Source organism: Cibotium barometz, chromosome 1 (assembly GCF_041138505.1).
Source record: "Cibotium barometz isolate CiBa-2024 chromosome 1, ASM4113850v1, whole genome shotgun sequence".
In the NCBI taxonomy this organism is placed as follows: Eukaryota; Viridiplantae; Streptophyta; class Polypodiopsida; order Cyatheales; family Cibotiaceae; genus Cibotium; species Cibotium barometz.
This window is the reverse complement of record NC_141046.1, coordinates 80,274,160-80,295,928: the sequence shown is the minus strand read 5'-3', so window position 1 is coordinate 80,295,928 and position 21,769 is coordinate 80,274,160. Positions and strand designations below refer to the sequence as shown.

General features: G+C 44.7%; 1 protein-coding gene across 1 annotated transcript in view; it reads right to left on the bottom strand.

The window, feature by feature from the left end:
• The window catches only part of LOC147642483 (nucleolin), a 92,100-nt gene extending 71,293 nt beyond the window's left edge, over positions 1 to 20,807 (bottom strand). The window contains exon 1 of the mRNA XM_086806970.1: positions 20,650 to 20,807. Coding sequence (XP_086663096.1) covers positions 20,650 to 20,724 — 75 coding nt within the window. The 5' untranslated portion in view covers positions 20,725 to 20,807. The remainder of the gene's footprint in view (positions 1 to 20,649) is intronic.
• Between the last annotated feature and the right edge of the window lie 962 nt (positions 20,808 to 21,769).

Below are 21,769 nucleotides of genomic sequence, written 5' to 3'. Positions count from 1 at the left end.
ACGAGCAAGTCGGTAGGTAGAGAAGAAGAGGTCGAAGAAAGGTATGTGTTAAAAAACTTGCTGTTTTTTCTGTGCATACCATAGACTTCAGATGTGTGTTTTCCTTCATTAAAGAAACCCATGTTGATGGGGGGGATGGTAGTTAAGTAGGGTTGATTGCTTTGCAAAGAAGAGGCATGTTTTGTTGTGCAATCGCATGTGCTGTAGTGAGAGAAAAACAGAAAAAAGCAAGTTTGCTTTTCGTTGAACGAACGAGTGAGAGAGCATGTGTGAGAAGGAGGCGTTGACAGCTTTGTACGCTGGCACGGTTGCAGGCGGTGGCTACCGGCGGGCTGAAGGCGCCTAAGGCTAGGCGGCCAAGCAACCAGGCCAGGCCGGCGCCAAGGCTAGGCATGGCGGGCGCCCAGGCCACGTGGCCTTGTGGCCAGGCTTGCGCAGCCAGCCCAAGCGGTGCCTAGGCCAAGTGGGCAGGCGCCCAGGGCTACGCTGCCGTGCTGCCCAGGCCTACGCGAGCAGGCGCACAGGCGTCGAAGGTACTCGCAGACAGGCGCAGGCATAAAGCACCGATCGAGGCAGCCGGCGGCAATCGAGCAAGCGCCGGCAGGAAAGCTCACGCCGGCAGCACTCGCCGTCAGCAGACAGCACGCCGGCTAAACCAGGAGGAGGAAAAAAGAAAAAGCAAGGAAAGCTTATGTTTTTTTTAAGCTTTCGTTTTTTTGGAGTTTAAATTTTTTTTAAAGTTTTACAAGACCCCTCCTCCAAAGTTTAAAGGTGTTTATTTTTTTTTTAAGACAGCTGAATATATATATTCATATATATATATATTTATTTATTTATATTTATATTTATATTTATATTTATTTATTAAAGAAAAAAACACAAAAGCAAAGCAAAAGCTAAGCCTAGCTTTTGGAGATTTTTTGGCTTTTGGGAAACCTTTATAAACCCCCTCAAGTGGGCTTCTTGCCACACATCTCTCAAGTTTTCAAGCTCTCAAGTTCGCTCGCACTTTCATTGTGCAAAGATCGAATTTTCTCTCCACGTACCCTCTTCACAATGTCGACCCAAGAATCAGAGTTGGAGCCCCTCGTGGAACGCGAAGGCTTGCCGACTACGGAAGGTACCGATGCCGATCTTTTTGACGATTTTGTGTCAAAATCAAATTTCCAAGAGTTCAAAGTAGCTCTCGAAGCTTCTTCGACGGAACATCAGGCACAAATCGCAGCCCAGATGCAAGCTTTGCAAAACTCCATCGCTCTATTGACCACTACCCTCTCTACTTTCTCGGGTATGGATACCTTGGCTTCAGCTTTAGACCCCAACATTACTCCGGAACCGTTCGGGGGCGAGCAAAGCAGCGAACCAAGGAGATCGTGGACACGTGGCTACATAAGTGGCAAGTTCACTTTCAGTTTCATCCATATGATGATGGAAAGAAGATCCAATTAGCAACAGGTTTCCTGTCCGGCAAAGCTTTGCTTTGGTGGAAGGAACTCAACCGTAAGCCAACGACTTGGGCACAATTTGAAGATATCTTCAAGAAATAATTCCTCAAGAAAGAGGATGACTATGATGTTGTTGCCCGGTTTTCAGCTTTGACCATGACCTCGCAGCACCTCACTTATGAGCTCTACCTCCAGAAGTTTCGTGACTTGCAGATGAAAGCTACAAAGATGGATCCCACTACTCTTTTGGGGTTTTTCGTAGCTGGTTTACCAGACTCACCGATTACAGGTTAAAAATCACAAATGTAAAACATTGGACGAGGCCATTCATTCAGCTCGTATCTATGATGATACGATGGTCTCTTCCAAGTCGAAACCCGTTACCGAGCAGGGGAACAAGCATAAACGAAAGTTCTCCGCACCTATGGCTAACACGACTGAAGGCAAGTCTTCGGACCAACCTTCGAAGAATTCAAGTTCCACACCAGCGAAGAAGAAACGACTCCTTAGGGCTTTAAAGCTCAAGAAGGAAGGACGTTGTTTTATCTGCAAAGAAAAAGGACACATGCGTAATGAGTGCCCGAAGCAAAAGGGTACCAAGTCAAACGCCGGACCCAAGCCAAAGCCAGCTAACCAGTTGTCTTTGACAGGTACGTCAATTACTGTACTTTCTCGCCCTAGTACTTGTTCTGATTGTCTGTTCAATTCTAAAGTATTTGGCTTGCATGATCTTCTCCGAGTTTATGGAGAAGTGAATGGCCATAAAATTCACATTCTTTTAGACCCTGGCAGTTCGCATAATTTTGTTAACTACAAACTTGTGCAAAAATTGAGTCTTGATACAACACTCAGCGACCATACCTATGAGGTACGTCTACCTGCGGGAAGGCAAGTTTGGGATCGCAAGGTGGAGATGCTTCCAATCCAGATTCAAGACTACAAAGATACTCTGGAATGCTATGTTATGCATCTGGAAAATGTAGACTTGTTATTAGGGATTGAGTGGTTTAAGACTCTTGAAGTCCAGATAGATTGGTCTAGTCATATTTTTTCTTTTCAGCATAGGGACACCAAGTATAGTATTTTAGGTGATTGTATCCATCCCTCTCAGGGACCTCTTGTAAATACAATTGATTTTGGAAATATAATGGATTCTTCTTTGTATACCGCTTTCCATTGTGTATTGATTCCACTTTCTTCTTTTCTCATCCCTTCCATGGATGTAAATGAATTGAGTGTGTTTGAAAGCAAAGAATTACAGAAGATACTTAATTCGTTTCAAGATGTATTTCCTAAGGAACTGCCATCGGGTTTACCACCTAAACAGGCAGTAGATCATCGTATTGACTTGATCCCTAGTGCTCATCCTGTCCGTATTCCACCTTATATATAGGATGAGCCAAGCTGAGGAAGATGAGTTGGCTAAACAACTCGAAGATTATTTGAGGATGGGCCAGATCCATCCAAGTAAATCACCTTGGGATGCACCTGTGTTGCTTAGGAGAAAGAAGGACAATACCTAGAGAATGTGTATAGATTACAAGACATTGAACAAGCTAACCATTAAGAACCGTTATCCTCTCCCTAGATCAGATGACCTGCTTGACCGGTTAGCAAGAGCGAAATATTTCACGAAGATAGATTTACGTACTGGCTATCACCAGATACGTATTCATGAAAGGCATGTCGAAAGAACTGCCTTTCAAACTAGGTATGGCCATTACGAGTTTCTCGTATTACCTTTTGGGTTAAGCAATGCTCCAGCCACTTTCCAGCAAATGAACGATCTTTTTCGTGAACATTTGGGAAAATTTGTGGTGGTGTTCCTGGATGATATTTTGATATATAGTCGTACTCTTGAGGATCATGTCAGACACCTCACGATTGTCTTATCTATTTTGAGACAGAATCGACTATATACTAAGTTGAGTAAATGTGAGTTCTTTATGACCGACATCATTTACTTGGGACACAAGATCACTAGAGATGGATTGAGCTGACTATGACCGAGTTCAGAAGGTTCTGGACTAGCCTATACCACGAACAGTGAAACAACTTCGTTCTTTTCTCGGTTTTGTTGTTTTTCTTCGGAAATCTGTATGGGAGTACTCTCAGCTCACACTACAGATGACCGACTTATTGAAAGGTCGTGGACGTAAGTCAAATCAGCCTATCACTTGGAATAACGATTTGGATATGGCCTTCAGACTTTTGAAAGATAAAGTCAAGGAAGCACCTATCTTAGCATTACCTGATCGGGACTGTAAGGAGGCCTGGAGGATCTTCCAGGATCATCGCCTTCCAACTCCGATTACTTCACCCAACACCTGGCACACCTATGCCACCTCTCTCTGCCATGTCCCCGAGCAGCCACCTCTCCCCCATCCACCCGAACCTTGTCCCGTGGCCGGTATTCGCAAAACGAATCCGACACCACTTTCCAGTGTTATATATATATATATATATATATATATATATATATATATATTAAACGTATCTTCTCTAATTTGGTTCGAACGCATGTTTTTAGAAAAGATTTTCTATCTTTGATGATTTCGTACATGATCACTTACTAATTTTCGTGGGCTGTTTTTTTTTTAGCTTCTTCTAGAGCCTTGAGGATTTTCTTTGCAGGATAGAGAGAGAGAGAGAGAGAGAGAGAGAGAGAGATTTCTTGAGCCTTGAGGATTTTTTGTGCAGGATAGAGAGAAAGAAAGAAAGAAAGAAAGATTTTATTAATGTCTTCCAAAAGACCGAGCTCGGCCTATGAGACAAATCGGAGTACCTGTATGGGGTATCCTCTGTCATCCCAACAAAATGAAAAAGTACTGAACTAAAAAGCTGAATCTGGGTGTGCAATAAGTACAATGAGTGGTGAAGGGGATGGAGCTCTACTACTAGGAGAATGCAAAGCTATATGCATGGAGTATACAATCATGATATGCAGCCTAGCTAGCTCCATCCTGTACCATACTAGGGGTATAAAATGGTATACATCAGTGAAGGGGGTGTCCACAGCTCCCTGAAGAACATGCCTGGGTGTGCTCTGAAGCGGGCCAGTCGCTCCGCACCCTCTCTGTGAAACTCAGCTCTGATCTCTGTCATCTCTCTCTGGTATAGGCGTGGTGTCCGAAAGCCAGGTGTCCTCTGTCTCCTGCGGGCTCTAAGTGTCTCTGCTCTGTGGAGAGTAATTCTCTGCCGTGTAGGGGCTAGGAGGGGAATGGATCTCTGAAAAAATGTAGTAATCTGTGTATGTCGCCCCCCCTCTGGAGCTGTCTGAGCCTGTAATAATGTCTCTCTGCGGCGCTGTATAACTAGAATGAATCTCCCCAGTATGCGCTGGTCTTCTGCCTCAAAGATCTGGCGTAGGGAATGTGGCTCTCTGAATAAAATGGGATATCTCTCTCTGATGGCTGTATATGCTCTGCATCTGCATACATAATGCTCCTCACTCTCCACCTCCTCTCTGCACAATCTGCATACCCTCTCCTCTCGGGAGATCCGTGCTGCTCTGCCAGTCTCAATCTCCAATCGGTGTGATGAAACTCTAAGCTGACCAATAGCCACTCGGGAGCCGTGTGGTAAAAAGCCCTCCATGTATCTAGGCCTCTCTATAAATCCATCATCAGTGATACTCATGAAGTGATCTTTGTAGTATAGCATCTTCGGTGGAAGAGGCTGTGTAGGCGATATCCATGTCTCTCGTGTATAGAGCTGCCATAGATCCTGTCTCAATACTCTGTTCCTCTCACTATGAGAGAGACGGATATGTGGTGCATCCCTGTCATATTGGAATGGTGGTAGATGATCCATGTCTAGGCCATGCTGTGAGAACCAATGTGTGACCTGTGCATACCATGATCCTCTGTCTCTTGTCTCAACCAGCTGTCTAGATATCTGCCTCAAAAGCTCTGTATGACAATCTATCCTGTGGCATCTCTCTGAATCTGTCTAGCAGGCATATAGTCTGAAATATGGCCTCTACCATCATAGGAGGCACAACAAACTCTGCTCGGATAATGTCATGAGGTACTGACGGTTTGCTGCGTATCATGCGTGCCATCATGAGGGCCTGTGGTCTCTCTATCTGTGTCCACCAATGGGTAGCAAGGCCTGGCGCCCATACCGCTACTCCATACATCAATGCCGGTGTGACTAATGTGTCAAATAGCCACCCCTTCGTCCGAGGCTCCTGAAAATGCGCCTGGTGGCACCGTCTCTCTAGCATAGCCAATGCTACATATCCCCGTGTCAATCTAGCTCTGGCTGCTGAACCCATGGTGAAGCGCGTGGCTGCTGTAGAGAAGGTAACCCCTAGGTACACGTATGATGTCACCACCTCCACCTGGCGTCCTGCGAGAGTGAATGTCAGCTGACTTTTGCCCTGTCTCGATGTATGAAAGACCATAACCTTGGTTTTCCCAAGGTTCACAGTAAGACCCCTCTGTGTGCAGAAATCATGGAGTGCATGTAGATGCTGCTGTAGACCACCTGGAGACTCAGACACTAATACAATATCATAAGCATAGAGCATAATATGTACTGAGGTACCTGCTAAATCAACTCCATCTCCGCCTCCCCGTGTAATGAAGTCAGCCACCTCATCAATGTATAACCCAAATAGCGTGGGGGAAAGTGGGCATCCTTGCTTCACACCAATGGTGCTAGCAATAATCTCGGACATACCTCCTGGACATCTGACTCACCCAAAAACCTGCTCATATAATGCATAGATGCCCCATGTCATATCTGCTGGTATGTCAAGAGACTGCAGGCGCTGAAATAGCCTCTCTCGTGGTACTGTGTCAAATGCCTTGCGGAAATCCACAAAGCAGCAATAGAGCTTTCTCTTCCTCACTCTGGCCTGATCAATCATACATCTCAAAGTGAATACATGGTCAGTGGTAGAGAAAGCTCTCCTGAAGCCTGCCTGCCCTGATGAGCGTAAACCTGCTCGCTCAGCATATAAGCTAAGCTCTTGCTCCAGCACTGCACCATAGAGTTTGGCCAGCACGTGGCCAACCATAACCGTCCTGTAGTTGCTCGGATCGAGCATATCCCCTGATTTGTGAATCGGCACAATGGTGTGCATCGTCCACTCCGCAGGCAAACCCTGTGCTATTGCCCTGTTAAACAGGTGTGCAAGAAAAGGAGCTAAAGAATCTACTGCATATATGAGATGCTCACCCTGCAGGCCCATATGGTCGGCGGCCCATCCATGCTGTAGACGGCGGATAGCTTCCTGTACCATCGAGTGGGTAAAGAAGCTAGCTGTGGTAGGTCGAGGCTCATGTGGCTGAGGTATAGGTGGCTGCTGTGGGGCGTGGTATAGGCCCTCTGCATATGTGTGCCATGTCTGTTGCAATGGGTGTCGGTGTCCGGGGCTCTCTGAAGTGCCGCCACGAGACAGGGCTATCTCTACTCATGAAGAAATGAAAGATCTCTAGCTCCTGTATCTCTGCGAAGGCCCGCCTTTTGCGGCGAGTAAGTCTCCTCATCTCTCTCCTCGACTCCTGCTCTGTGATGTCTCCGAAGGCTCTCTGTATGCGGAGCCGTGAGTATAGGGCTCTGCACTCGTCATCATACCATCTGTTCTAGGGCATAGTCCCAGGTCTCGCAGGCTCTCCTGAGTGTACACGATGTGGGAAGCTCTGTAATGCAGCCGTGTGTAGCAGTGATGCCAGCTGGGCTGTAATGGTATCCATAGGTGCCAAGGGATCCATGAGTAGGAGCCCATCCTCTACTCTGCCAGTGTTTATGTCTGCCATGTCATGTGTGAAGTAGATGGTAGTGTGTGGCGTCAGTATGTGGGGGGCTGGTGATACTGGTGATCCGGCTAGTGAAAATGCCAAGTATGTATGATCTGCCCCAATAGGACGAGGTGGAATGGAGAATGAGGTGAAAAGCTGTGATGCCTCCAAAGACCCCATAATGTAGTCTACCACCGTGCCTCCAGTCCGTGTATGACCCCCATGTGGGAAGCATGTCAGCCCTCCTGATCACGGCCACTGTAGCATCCCGTTATAAATAACGAGACGATGCCTGGCTCCCAACTCTAGTAAGTGGTCCCCATAATGTCCTCTGTCTGGTCCAACGTCCTCTGATGCCCGACTAGCCCCTATCTCCTCTGGATCCACAGGGTGGAGGATCTCCATGTCATCATAGTCACACACCTCACACTGTCTACTCTGTGTGTGGGCATTGAAGTCGCCCATAAGAAATACTTCCCCTAGTGTAGAATAATGCATAATCTCCTCTAACAGACAAGTGTATGGCGAGGCTCCTGTCTCCTCCTCCTGTGGCATGTCCTCTGAATGACATAGGAGGATCCTAATGGAGAAAAGTAACATAAAGCTATGTATATAACCCTGTCCTGTGAGAGCTGTAAGCTGATCCACATGTATCTGGCCTCTGGATCCTGTGCTACCACTCTCAGTCTCCCCTGTAGCTCCCATCTGAATAGAACTGCTACCCCCCCGACCCTCTCGAGGTACCCTGGCGTGTGGTCCTCCTGTATGCTGACTCCCACTGGAATCCCTCTACTCGAGGTAGCCCTCTCTCTGGGCTCTGATGTGTCTCTGTCAGAAGTATGATGTCTCTCCCCACCATAACATGCTCCAATCGTCCAGGCTGCACCCATAGGGAACCATTACAGTTCCATACTGCCATGTGTATCTCTGTCAGTGGCCTGGTCTGTGTCCCATAGGCCCCAAACCGCTAATCCATGGGCCGGCCATCAATGATGACCCGACCATCTCGATAGAAGGCCTTCTTGCCTTCTCTCCTCGCGTGTAAGACTCGTGGCATGCAAGTTCTCCTATGCTCAAGCTGCATCCTCGTGAGATCATCATCCAAGAAAATAGGGGCTCCCTCTAACCCCCATAGTACCTCTTCGTCTCTCCTGCAAACTGTAGGATGAGGGCTTGCTTGCATGTTGAGTCTTTCCCGGCTCTCCATGCTTTGGTGAAGGGGAGAGGGTGCTCTTCCTTGTAGCCAAGCTTCATGCATAGAAGCTGTCCATCCTTCTCAGGAGTGGAGTCGGGTGTCTCGGCTATACCTGTGACTCGAATGTTGAGGCGGCGGGCATGCCTCATCTTCTCCTCCTCAATGGTGGTGTGAATGATTTGGTGTTCTTCCCTTTGAGTCTCCTCCCTCACTTCTTTACGGATGTTCTTCTTCACCACCTCAACCCATCCTGACTGCTTGGCTTCGAGCTTTCCCTCCATGTCCTTTGTGATCTCCTTGGAGATCTCTTCTCTGATGGCCGTGAGAGTGTTGTCATTGATCTCCCCTTCTTCCTTCTCAGTATTCTTGATAGCTACCATTTCCACTTTCAATGCACTCACCTCCTCCTTGAGTGCCGTGTTCTCTTGTTCGAGGTTCGTGACCCGTGCTTCGAGAGCCATGATGTGCCGGTGTAGTTTGTTCTCCACCTCATTGAGGTTGGAATCGGATGTCTTCTTGTTCTCCTTGATTAGTGTCTTCATTGCCATCTCGAGGGCCTCGAGTTTCTCTTGGAGACTCGGGGCCATTCCTCCAGATCACTCTGCAGTCCTTCCCACAGGCAGGGAGAGACAGAGAGAGAGAGAGAGTTATGTTGCTGCCTTGGGGGCCTAAGCAAGGGTGGGTGGGAACAGGGAGGCGACCAGTGCTGAAGCGACAGGCAAAGGGGCGAAATGGGCAGAAAGCGGGCGAACAGTGCTGAAGAGGGGGGCGAAGGGGCGAAATGGGCAGAAGGCGACCACGACCAGTGCTGAAGCGACGGGCGAACAGTGCTGAAGAGGGGGGCGAAGGAGCGAAATGGGCAGAAAGCGGGCGAACAGTGCTGGGGCGAAGGGGCGAAATGGGCAGAAGGCGACCAGTGTTGAAGCGACGGGCGAAGGGGCGAAATGGGCAGAAAGCGGGCGAACAGTGCTGAAGAGGGGAGCGAAGGGGCGAAATGGGCAAAAAGCGGGCGAACAGTGCTGGGGCGAAGGGGCGAAATGGGCAGAAAGCGGGCGAACAGTGCTAGGGCGAAGCAGGGAGAGAGAGAGAGAGAGAGAGAGAGAGAGAGAGAGAGAGAGAGAGAGAGAGAGAGAGAGAGAGAGAGAGAGAGAGAGAGAGAGAGAGAGAGAGAGAGAGAGAGAGAGAGAGAGAGAGAGAGAGATTTTGAGATTCGGGCCGACCGTCCTTAGACAGGGAATGTCGGATAGAGATTGTGATTTATGCCCTCTGGGAGCCATTTGGTAGAACCCAGAGTGGACGAGATTTACTAGACCCATACCCAGGATAGCCGCGACGTCCAGAGTGGAGGTTGGGTGGACGGGCATCGGAGAAAGGCCCTATTGGCTAGATCTTTTGTTGGTGATTATCTCTCTTATTTTTGAGATTTTTGTATTGACGAATATTATTGTTATTTGGATTTGTAAACGAATATGATTTATTGAAAATCTCTTCATTTTATTGCAGTATGAGTGATTTTTCTGTAAGATTTGAGAAATTTTGTGTTAGAACATAGAATAGAATATGGATACGTCACAGTTAGTATCAGAGCGTAGGTTGGGCAATCCGCACTTGATTGCGGATATTGCAGGTCTTGGATGACTAATATTATTTTCGATTTTTGTGATACAGTCAAGAATTTCTCTCTTGAGAATTGTTTTGCAATTTTGTTGTACAGTCACAAGATGGCTACACATCAAACAAATTCAGTAGTCAATCCGGGGCAAGCAGAGGAGCTTTTACAAGGATTATTGTGTGTGGGTGTGACTCCAGAGGAAGTTATCAGACTTGTTGATAGGAATCAAGAATTGGAGGAAAGAATGAGAGTTATGCGCACTCGAGCTTCCATGAACTTGAATGAAGAAGACAAAGATGACCGAGAAGATGGGGAGATGGAAGATTGTCTAAATTTTGATGATAGACAGGGTCAACGAGAATGGCAAGGAGCAAGAAGAACCTAGTGAAATTCCTATAAGTCCTCAACCAAGAGTTAAGGCACAGGTTGGTTTCGACCTTTCAGTTCATCGAGCTATTAAGGAGTTGCAGGATACAGTGCAGGCCATGAGGAATGCTATGGGCACAGGATTTAAATCGGGACATGTAGATGATTTTGTCAAAATATGCAGCAGAGATGATAACCAAATCTGAGAACACTAGAGCAAGAACAGTGTAGAAAATAAACAGCACAAGAGAAGGAGAGAGAGAGGCGTGTAACTCTGCTCTATATACACAAGATCCCAGAAAATACAAGATACAAAATGACAAGGAGCTGTGCGGCCATTATATAAGGCCCCAACACTACAGTCGGCCTACTCTAGGACAGCCGACAGGCGCATGAACTCCACGACCAACACCTACACCCAGTCGGCTAGCTACTATAGATGTGAGGTCGGGGACCTGAAGGTAGAGTCAGCCAACTCATAAGTCAGTCGGCCAGCTCAGGGCAACCACCCAAGCCATAGAAAACATAGGAAAAAATACGGGGAGTGAGGAGAAATGAGAAAACACCTAAAAGGGCGGGCACACCCACAACAAAGGCCCTAGTAAATAGGTATAGATAGGAGATGACTTCTAACACCCCCTCTCAGCTCCTGGTTGTGAAACCATCCCCAGGGAGCTAGAGTGCCGCCGTAGCAACGCCTGGGATAGCGACTTCGTGAAGAGGTCCACCACACTGTCCTCCGTCAAACATAACTCTAGCAAGATGTCATCAGCAACGATCTTTTCACAAACAAAATGCCTCTAGATGACCAAGGATTCCACCAGTGGAAACCCAATCCTTCCAAGTAACCTCTGCAACCTCACCACCTCACAAGTAGCACCACAAGCAGCCCGGTACTCTGCCTCTGTCGACGACAAGGCAAAAGATGACTACCTCTTACTGCTCCATAAAACTGCTCCTGAGCCTGAAGTAGATCTCCTCGTGTCTGGATCTCCTCCCCAATCTGAGTCACTCCAACCGTGGAGTCGGACTCCATCCATCAATCCCCCTCCTATGTAAAAGAGTCCAAGATCCTTCGCATGCTGCAAAAACGACAAGATACGCAATCCTACCTCGCAAAGAGTCCTCTGCAAACATGAGCTCAACAGCCTCATCAGGAAGCTCCGTCCAATCTTGTATACATCAACCAAATCAATGAACCATTCTGCTTCCGAGTCAGAGAGGCATCATACTGTTCACAAGGATCAACACCTGTTACAGTGGGATGCCAAGTCCTGGAAACCTACTAAAGACCACTCAAGGCCTTCGCAAACCTGTAAACCACCCCCTCTGAATCCGGAACCACAAAGCCTGGAGAATGTGCAACATCCACCTCCTTCTGCAAGTAATCAACTGCCACCTGCCTGGCTTTCCAATATGTCTCCGTGGAAAGAACTTCCTCATCTACAGGGGTTTCTTCGTCCCGAATACTATGAGACATCAGAGCATATGTTACCTGTAAAGTTTCCTCTGACTAACGAACACAAGGGCTACCAAGATCTGTACTGGAAAGTTCCTGCCAGCTGCTGCCATCAACTGGCAAGCTATCCTCCATCTGGTCCCGAAAAGCCTGCACCTGTAGCGTATCCACACTTAAGTGGCCATTACCAGACTGCCACTCATCACAAAACTGAGGACCTAGGAGAGAGAGTGCTGAAAGTTAGTAAACTCCATTTTCCACTCCACCTTCCCAAACTACATGGCTTGTTGCCTTGTCCCAGAGAGCAACAAAATGTTCATCAAACTCCACCCATACGCCAGTCTTGCAAACCTGATGCATTGACAACAGATGAAAACCAAGTGTGGGAACATACAACACCTAGGAGGAATGCTTCCCCCCTCTACCATCAAGAACTATCTCCGTCAGCGTCGGACTTCTTCTCAGAAGACTTCTCCGCTGAAGCCTTCCCTTTGCCCTTGTTACAGCCTTTCGACCGTTGGCCACTTAAGGCCTCCGAACCTCCGCCCTGTGGAGGGTTTGAGAATCTTTCCTCCTGGTCCAAGACCATGGGCACAAGCTCCTCCCACGTGATGGTGTTGAGCCTGCCATTGGTAATCAAAGACGAGTAAAATGCTGAGTACTGAGAGGGCAAATGCGACAGCAACGTTATGGCCATGTCCTCCGATGATATCTCCTTCCCAACCTGAAGAACTTCCTGCTTAAGAGCTTGCAACTTGTTAATATGCTCCCGCATCGTCGACCACTTTGCTGGGTTCATAACCTGCATCTGTACTTCCAAGGAATTCCTCTTCATGGGCGATACCCTGTTATAAAGAGAAGCCAAACGCTGCCATATACCTCTGGCCAGCGTCATATGCTTGATATAATTGATTACCTTCGGTGTGCAGTTGAGGAAGATGAATGAACGGACCCTAGCGTTGACACAATCCCACAACTGTGCCTGTGCCTCCCGGTCCTTACGAATCGACTGTAACTCCCCTTCCTCTACCTCCGGCAGTGGAACCCCAACAACGATGAAATCAGCAAGGTCGTATGACTCCAGAACAGATTCCATCATAACCTTCCATATGCCGTAGTTGTTCCCATCCAACTGACGGTCCACTCGGGACGTGGGTGTAGGGATCTTCACATGTCTCTCAGCCATCTTAAGCAGATCTGCCATTGCCGGGATGTAACTAAAAAGGGTGGGTGGGAACAAAGAAGAACTTAACCTGCAAGTGGCTGTCCAGCAATTCAGCCCGCCTTCCTCGTGCTTCTCCTCTTCCCGAACAGTCCAAAGCAGTCCACCAATCAGCAACGCAACAATCCCCCTCTTGCTCACACAACTCCCAAGAACTATCAAGAGCCTAGGGCTCTGATACCATGTCACAATATGCAGCGGAGATGATAACCAAATCTGAGAACACTAGAGCAAGAACAGTGCAGAAAATAAATAGCACAAGAGAAGGAGAGAGAGAGGCGTGTAACTCTGCTCTATATACACAAGATCTTGGAAAATACAAGATACGAAATGACAAGGGGCTGTGGGGTCATTATATATGGCCTCAACACTGCAGTCGGCCTGCTCTAGGACAGCCGACAGGCACATGAACTCCACGACCAGCACCTACACCCAGTCAGCCAGCTGTCCTCTCTCGGCCAGTACAGATGTGAGGTTGGGGACCTGAAGGTACAATCGGCCAACTCATAGATTAGTCAGCCAGCTCAGGGCAACCACCCAAGCCATAGAAAAAATAGGAAAAAATACCGGGAGTGAGGAAAAATGAGAAAACACCTAAAAGGGCGAGCACACCCACAACAGGGGCCCTGGTAAATAGGTATAGACAGGAGATGACTTGTAACACATTTTGCCCTCAAACAAGTTACAAAGAAAAGGTCACTACCAACCTTTAATGGAAAGGGGAAGAGGAGTGAAGAAGCAGAAGCATGGATTGGGTAGCTTGAAGATTATTTTCGAACATGTAACTTTAGTGAGGAAGCTAAGGCAAAGACAGCAGTACTTCTTTTTGAAGGTTCTGCAAAATTATGGTGGAAGTCTTTTATGCGCAACACAGGGACTTACGGAATGAGGACATCACGGGGTCTCTAATAAAAAGACATATGATTGAACATTACTATCCACTAGAATACCATATGGAGAAAATGAATGAATTTTTAAACTTGGAACAGAGGACACTTACTGTTGCAGAATATCATGATAAATTTTGGGACTTGCAGAAATATTCACCCTCATTAACAGAAAAGGAAAGAGCCTCCCAATTTGTGAATGGCTTAAACAAGCAAATCAAATTTCTGGTTAATGGTAACAAGCCAACTACAGTCCAAGATGCTATGCTGCATGCCATGACATATAAACAGATGGAAAAGAATGAAGAAAGTTTTGGAAATAAAAGAAAGAGATCAAATCCATTTTATGATGAGAAGGGAAATTTTATGTAAAATAGGAGAATACAGACTGGAGAGAAGAAGAATAGTAATCAACCTTTCACATATTTGTCACCAGAGATGGTAGAAAAGGCGTGACGTGAAGGCTTATGTTTTCGTTGTTTACAAAGGTGTCATAGAACTTATGATTGCAAAAACAAACCAGCAACACGTGAGGAACGTGAGGGACTAATTACAAAGGATCGGAATACAAGACAAAATGTGCAGAAGAATGTACGTGGATTTTCAAGTAATGACAATGCTCGTGGAACAAAAGGAAAAGCTGCTACAACTCTGGCCGAGGAGATTGAGGAATATGCACATGTCAATGCTGCAGTTCATGCAGGTAAGACCGAAAACCAAGCTTCAATTATAAAAATTCCTATCAAGATTGCAAATAATGTTTTTCAAGTGTTGATTGACTCGGGAAGCACCCATAGTTTTCTATCACACCACGTAACAAAACAGTTAAGAATAACTGAATTTTGTCAAAAGAAGCTTATGGTAGAGCTTGCTTCGAGAAAGCAACAGACATGTAAGGATAATGTCAAGAATATGCCTTTCGTCATAGATGACCTCAAGTCAAAAGCAAATTTCCATGTGTTGCCTTTAGGAAGGTATGATGCCATTTTAGGGATGGATTGGTTAGTGCCGAGAAAGGCTAGAATAATGTGTCATGAGAAGCGGGTTGCATGATTGAAGATGACGGTAAAGATTATTGCTTACAGGGTCAAAGATATGATGTAGAATTTAGAATGATGTCTGCTATACAGTTTGTTAAAGCAGCTCATGTATATGCCGTGGAATTATTGACAGAAAGTCTTAAGAAACAGAAAAAAGATGATGATCATCCTATGCTTCAAGAATTTCAGAATTTATTTCCTGATGATTTGATTGAATTGCCTCTGCATAGATTTGCAGATCATGAAATAGAACTCATACCTGGTGTAGAACCTGTATGTAGAGCTCCTTATCATGTATCTGTGGAAGAAAGTGCAGAGCTAAAAATGCAACTATAGAAATTGCTTGAGTAGGGATTTATTAGGCCTAGTGTGTCACCATGGGGTGCTCCTGTTCTTTTTGTAAAAAAGAAGGATGGGACTATGCGGCTGTGTGTTGATTACAGGAAACTCAATAAGTTAACGATCAAGAATAAGTATCCATTGCCAAGAATGGGGGAGCTTTTTGATCCGCTTACAGGGAGTTGCATATTTTCTAAAATTGATCTGCGATTTGGTTATCATCAGATTCGCATCAGAGAAAGTGATATAGCAAAGACTGCGTTCAGAACACGTTTTGGGAATTCTGAATTTGTTGTGATGCCATTTGGATTAACGAATGCACCCACTACTTTTCACAGTGTGATGAATCGCATTTTCCAGGAGAACTTGAATGACTTTATGTTGGTATTTTTTGGTTACAAATTGGTGTTTTCCAAAAGTAAAGAAGAGCATGAAGAACACTTGCGAAAAGTGTTTCACGTATTGCTAGAGCATAAGTTGTATGCAAAGAGGTCCAAATGTGAATTCTTTAAAGACAGGATGGAGTACTTGGGACACATTATATCTAAAGAAGGTATTTCAATGGATCCCAAGAAGATTGCAGCCATTGTGGAATGGCCAACTCCCATTTCTATTAGAGAAGTTCGTGGATTTCTGGGACTTGCAGGTTTTTACCGAATCTTCATTTTTGAGTTTTTCTCATAAAGCAAGTTCTATGACGAATCTTTTGAAGAAGGGTAGAATATTCATATGGACTGTACAATGTGAGCAGAGTTTTAAGATTTTGAAGCATGCATTAACTATAGCCCCTGTGCTTAAATTGCCTGAGCTTGGAAAAACCTTCTTGGTTGTAACGGATGCTAGTATTATAGCGCTTGGTGGGGTTTTAATGCAAGATGGGTATCCGGTTGCATTTGAGTCATGTAAGCTGAAACCTCATGAGAGGAATTATTCACAATATAATTTGGAATTATTGGCTGTTGTGCATGCATTGCGTGTATGGAGACATTATCTCCTTGGAGTTAAGTTTCAGTTGCAAACTGGTCAATCTGCTTTGAGGTATTTGTTTAGCCAAGCAGAATCGAATGCAAAGCAAAGAAGGTGAATAGGATTTCTACAGGAATATGATTTTGAAATCATTTATAGACCAAGACGAGAAAATAAAGTGGCCGTTGCATTGAGCAAAAAACCAGAAGTTGCTTTAGTAAGTGCAATCACTGTTATACATAATAGTTTGGGAGAACAGGTAACGAGTGAGATTCTAAGAGATTCTTTCTTCAAAACAGCTTTTGCGAGTTTGACAAAAAAATATAGGTCACAAAAGGAAATAGATGTATTTGCAAAGTATGAAGTAATTAATGGAATATTATATTATGAGAAAAGGTTATGCATACCTGATGTTGTGGAGATCAAGAGCAAGTTGATGCATGACCTTCATGATATTTATATAGCAGGACATCCAGGATTTCAGAAGGCTAGGAAGAGTTTCTTTTGGCCAGGAATGAAAGCTTATGTAAGGGATTATGTGGTGAAATGTCTAAAATGCCAACACGTAAAAGCTGAGCATGTAAAGAAACCAAGTTCTATGTTACCATTGGATGTGCCAGAGATGAAATGGCAATGTATATCAATGGACTTTATTACTGGGCTACCAAGGACTAAAGGAGGTTATGACAGCATTTTTGTGGTGATAGATAGGCTTACAAAAGCCGCTCATTTCTTGCCTATCAAGAGTTCATATACCACAATGGATGTGGCAAATATATTTGTGAAGAATATCTTCAAGTTACATGGTATGCCTAGGAGTATAGTATCGGATCGAGATTCTCGATTCACTTCAAATTTTTGACAGGCATTCTTTAAAGCTGTTGGGACATCACTTGATATGAGTACTATATATCATCCTCAAAGTGATGGACAAACTAAAAGAGTGAATCAAATCTTGGAGGATATGTTAAAAATGTATTGCATGGATAAACCTGGAAAGTGGGATGAATACTTACATATGGTAGAATATGTATACAATAGTAGTCCACAGTCTACTATTAGAATGTCTCCATTCAAAGCATTATATGGGCAAGATTGCATGTCACCTGTATTATGGTATGATACTGTTAGAAAGATTGAGATAAGTAAACAGATACTTGATGAAATGGAGATGCAGACAAGAGACATAAGGGAATGCATAAGTGTTGCTCAAAGTCGTCAAAAAGAGTAATGCAGACAAGAGCACAAAGCCAAGAGAATTCAATGAAGGTGAAATGGTATTCTTATAGGTAAAACCAAAGAAGAGTTCTTTAAGACTTGGGAAGTTTAAGAAATTAGCACCTAGATATGCAGGACCTTTCAAGATACTTAAGAGGATTGGAACACAAGCTTATCGCCTACAACTTCCAGAAGGAGTTAGAGCATATAATGTATTTCATATTAGCTTATTGAAGAAGTACGTGGCTGATCTACATCACATATTGGGTGACAGTATAAGAGTGGAAGAAGTGGGCAATTTTGAGATAAAACCAGAGACAATTTTGGATTGCAGGGTTAAGAAGCTTAGACATCGGGACATAGTCGATCTCTTAATAAAATGGAAGACATATCCAGTTGAAGATACCACTTGGTTGTCCGAGAATCATATGAGGACTCACTATCCTCAGTTCATGCGCTGAGAAGAAGTACGTGGCTGATCTACATCACATATTAGGTGACATTATAAGAGTGGAAGAAGTGGGCAATTTTGAGATAAAACCAGAGACAATTTTGGATTGCAGGATTAAGAAGCTTAGACATCGGGACATAGTCGATCTCTTAATAAAATGGAAGACATATCCAGTTGAAGATACCACTTGGTTGTCCGAGAATCATATGAGGACTCACTATCCTCAGTTCATGCGCTGAGGACAACGCTCTTTTTTTTTACCTGAGAAGAATGTAACGTACTCATACGTACGTATTTTTTTGTCCATTTGATTCGGCGATTTTCAGCATCTATATTTAATGTTGAAAAGTAAAAACTACATAGAGGATATAAAAGATTAAGTTTGGTCACAAATTTAATAATTTAGATATGCTAATTTTGGTGAGTGGTTTAGCCTAAAGGAAACTCATATGGGGATTTACATAATAAAAATAAACGCAACGAGCGTCCGAAACGAGACCCGGACATCAAATTGACCCTCAATTTTCAGTAACGGCCTCGCATGAGGGTGTAGATAACTTTATTTGTCAGAGAGGCGAATTAAAGAAAGTCAGTTCATCACAAGACAAATAAAGTCCGTGTTCAAATTAATTGGGAGATTCCGCATGGGGTGGTCGGTATTCGCGAAACGAATCCGGCACCACTTTCCAGTGTTTTATATATATATATATATATATATATATAATTTTAAAAAAAACGTATCTTCTCTAATTTGGTTCGAACGCATGTTTTTAGAAAAGATTTTCTATATTTAATGATTTTGTGCATGATAATTTACTAATTCTCGTGGGCTTTTTTTTCGGGCTTCTTTCAAAGCCTTGAGGATTTTCTCTGCAGGATAGAGAGAGAGAGAGAGAGAGAGAGAGAGAGAGAGAGAGAGAGAGCGAGAGATTTTGAGATTCAAGCCGGCCGTCCTTAGACAGGGAACGCCGGACAGAGATTGTGATTTATGCCCTCTGGGAGCCATTTAGTAGAACCCAGAGTGGACGAGATTTACTAGAGGCATACCCGGGATAGCCGCGACGTCCAGAGTGGTGGTTGGGTGGACGAGCGTCGAAGAAATGCCCTATTGGCTAGATCTTTTGTTGGTGATTATCTCTCTGTTTTTTTGTGATTTTTGTATTGACGAATATTATTGTTGCTTTGGATTTGTAAACGAATATGATTTATTGAAAATCTCTTCATTTTACTGTGGTATGAGTGATTTGTTTGTAAGATTTGAGAAATTTTGTGTTAGAACATAGAACAAAATATGGGTACGTCACAGCCTAAGAGGAAGAAGCGGGAGAGGATAGGGTGTGGAAGCAAGGCGTCGAGGGACACGGAGCAGAAAGGCAAGCGGGGCACTAGCAGAAAGCAGAATGGGAAGGGAGCAACAGAAGGGTGATGGGCGGAAGAAGCAAGTGGGCATAGGAGGATTCGTGAAAGGGGGGAGGAGGCGGCGGCAAAGGCGGGAGGAAGACGGGAGGCGGACGGGTGGGAGGGCAGAGAGGCAGGCGGAAGGCAGGCGGAAGGCAGGTGGGAGGTTGAAGGGCAGGCAAAGGAGGGGCAGGGGGCAGACTGGGGCTCATGAGAAAGGTGGGCGGAAGATGGAAGGGCAAGCAAAGGAAGGGGAGGGGGGCACAGAGGTGCACAGCAGGGCGAAGAGGGGAAGCGACAGGCTAGCGTGAGGGGGGAGCTCCAGCATGCAATTCGCTGTATGCAAATCAGACAAAAATATTCAGTTGTTGTTGCTTGCCTGTTTGATAATGTAGACACGTAGAAAGAGCTGTGCTGGCTGAAAAGCACCATGAACTGACTCTCTCGCTGAATGCAAGATGCTAGCCTTTTCACTACACTGTGTGTAGGAGCCTAAAAATCTATTGCTTTCGCTAGACAGCCTCCACAACTTGCTTTTACTCTTTATTCTAACCAAACTCGGAAGCTGTTCTCTCAAAATTAATAAGTCTTCACCTACACAGTTGGCTCGTTCATTCGAGAGTAAATGCTTGTGACTTGCAAAAAGAGGAAACTCTGTCCACGGCCATGTAGCCCAGCTGGTAAGGGGTTTGAATCACTAGGCCGTTGCCCTGAGTTCACCATTGAACAGTTTTTACCATGCTCTTGGTGAACCTGCTTCCAAGTGTTGCTTAAAAGGCTTCCTCGTGAGCCCTCCTATTTCATGCAGGTATGCTAAACACATCAAATGTTCTTGCATTCATCAGAAGGAGAGTCGAAGGCTGGATATGTGTGATTGAAACGCCTCGAGATTACATATAAGGCACCATCCTAGGGCATCTCCATACAGGGGGCATTCAGATGCTATGAAAGCATGACCCTACAAGGCCTCCAGGGTAAATTGACCCGGCAATGGAAAGCTCACTATGGATCTTTGCCATACATGGCCACTTCAAAGAAGAACTTGAAAATGTGAGCTTGAAACAAAGGCATACGCATACGTAACTACTGTAAAACAAAATTATTTTGAATACCGCTAACTCCACAAAGGTTTTTTTTTTTTGGAAATTCAATTAAAATGAACTTCAAACAGTCTTGTTACATGTTCCATATTGGAGTTTTAGGCCCTAAACAGGATTAGTTTACTAAGAGATTAAGATGAACATGAGATACTTTGGAGCCCTAGCAAGACAACTTATGTGATTAGCGATGCTGATTAGTACCTGATTCGTAACATCGGGGTTGGATTCGAGCGGTAGCCACCGCTTGGCACCAGACCGTTCATCTCTTAATGCCATGTGCGAGCAAACAAGCTCGACTAGAAACTAGGCTTCTCTCTTTTGGTTAGGCCAGAGACGTTTAAATACGGTCACCCGCCTCACATGGCCATATATATATATATATATAGGTTATATACGAATTCATATATAAATAGCATTTTATTCGTAGGCCTTAGGGATGCAGTCACAAGCAGTTTGGTAGGCCTTAGGGTGCGCACTGTGGTCAATATTTCAAGTGAAGCAATTTTTCAAGCTACTTTTCATATGACATGAAACTCCGAATTCATATGTAATATATCAAAATTAAAAGCTTCTTTTTTTTAAGTACAAAATTATATCTAATATAGATTGCTTGGATGCTATTGTCTAACCTTCATGGGTACCCTCTGCATCTTTCCTTCCAAATCAATAGACTCGTTCTCCTATCAATAGGATTGAGAGGCAAGAAATGGACTTCTTGAACACCTGCACGAGCCTACAAAACAACAATACATCACATGTAAGCTCCATCACGCATTGATACTTTGGTCACATGAAGTACAAGACCACACCCTGAAGCCAACCTCCTTACGATCAGTCAACGTTCCCACTATAGTTGCACTGATTGCATCTTGGTTTTCAGTTCGAGAAGCCCTAGCAACCTTCAAGACCACACTGTCCTTCGCAACACCTTTAGCAACTGTCAAAAAAGCAACTATTCTCAAAAACTATAGCCTAGGTTAAATCTAGCACCTTGTTTTATCCATCTCTTGGGGCTTCCATCAAGACCACATTGTCCTTCTCAACACCTAACACCTATCAAAAAAGGAACTATTCTCAAAACCTACAGCCTCAGAGTGTTAACAAATATCCTAGAGTACAAAATGTGCAAACAAGTTAGGAATAGATCTCAAATAGCAAATTATTCAATGCACATCTCCAACAAGCATCCAGTCCCCTTCCTTGTCTTCATAGGTTAATACAAACTCTGAACCATGCAAAAACCGCATACCTTGACTTGCACAAATTCAACATTGAGTTAGCCTCTACTTGTTCTACCATTGGGACTCTTATTACTTATTAT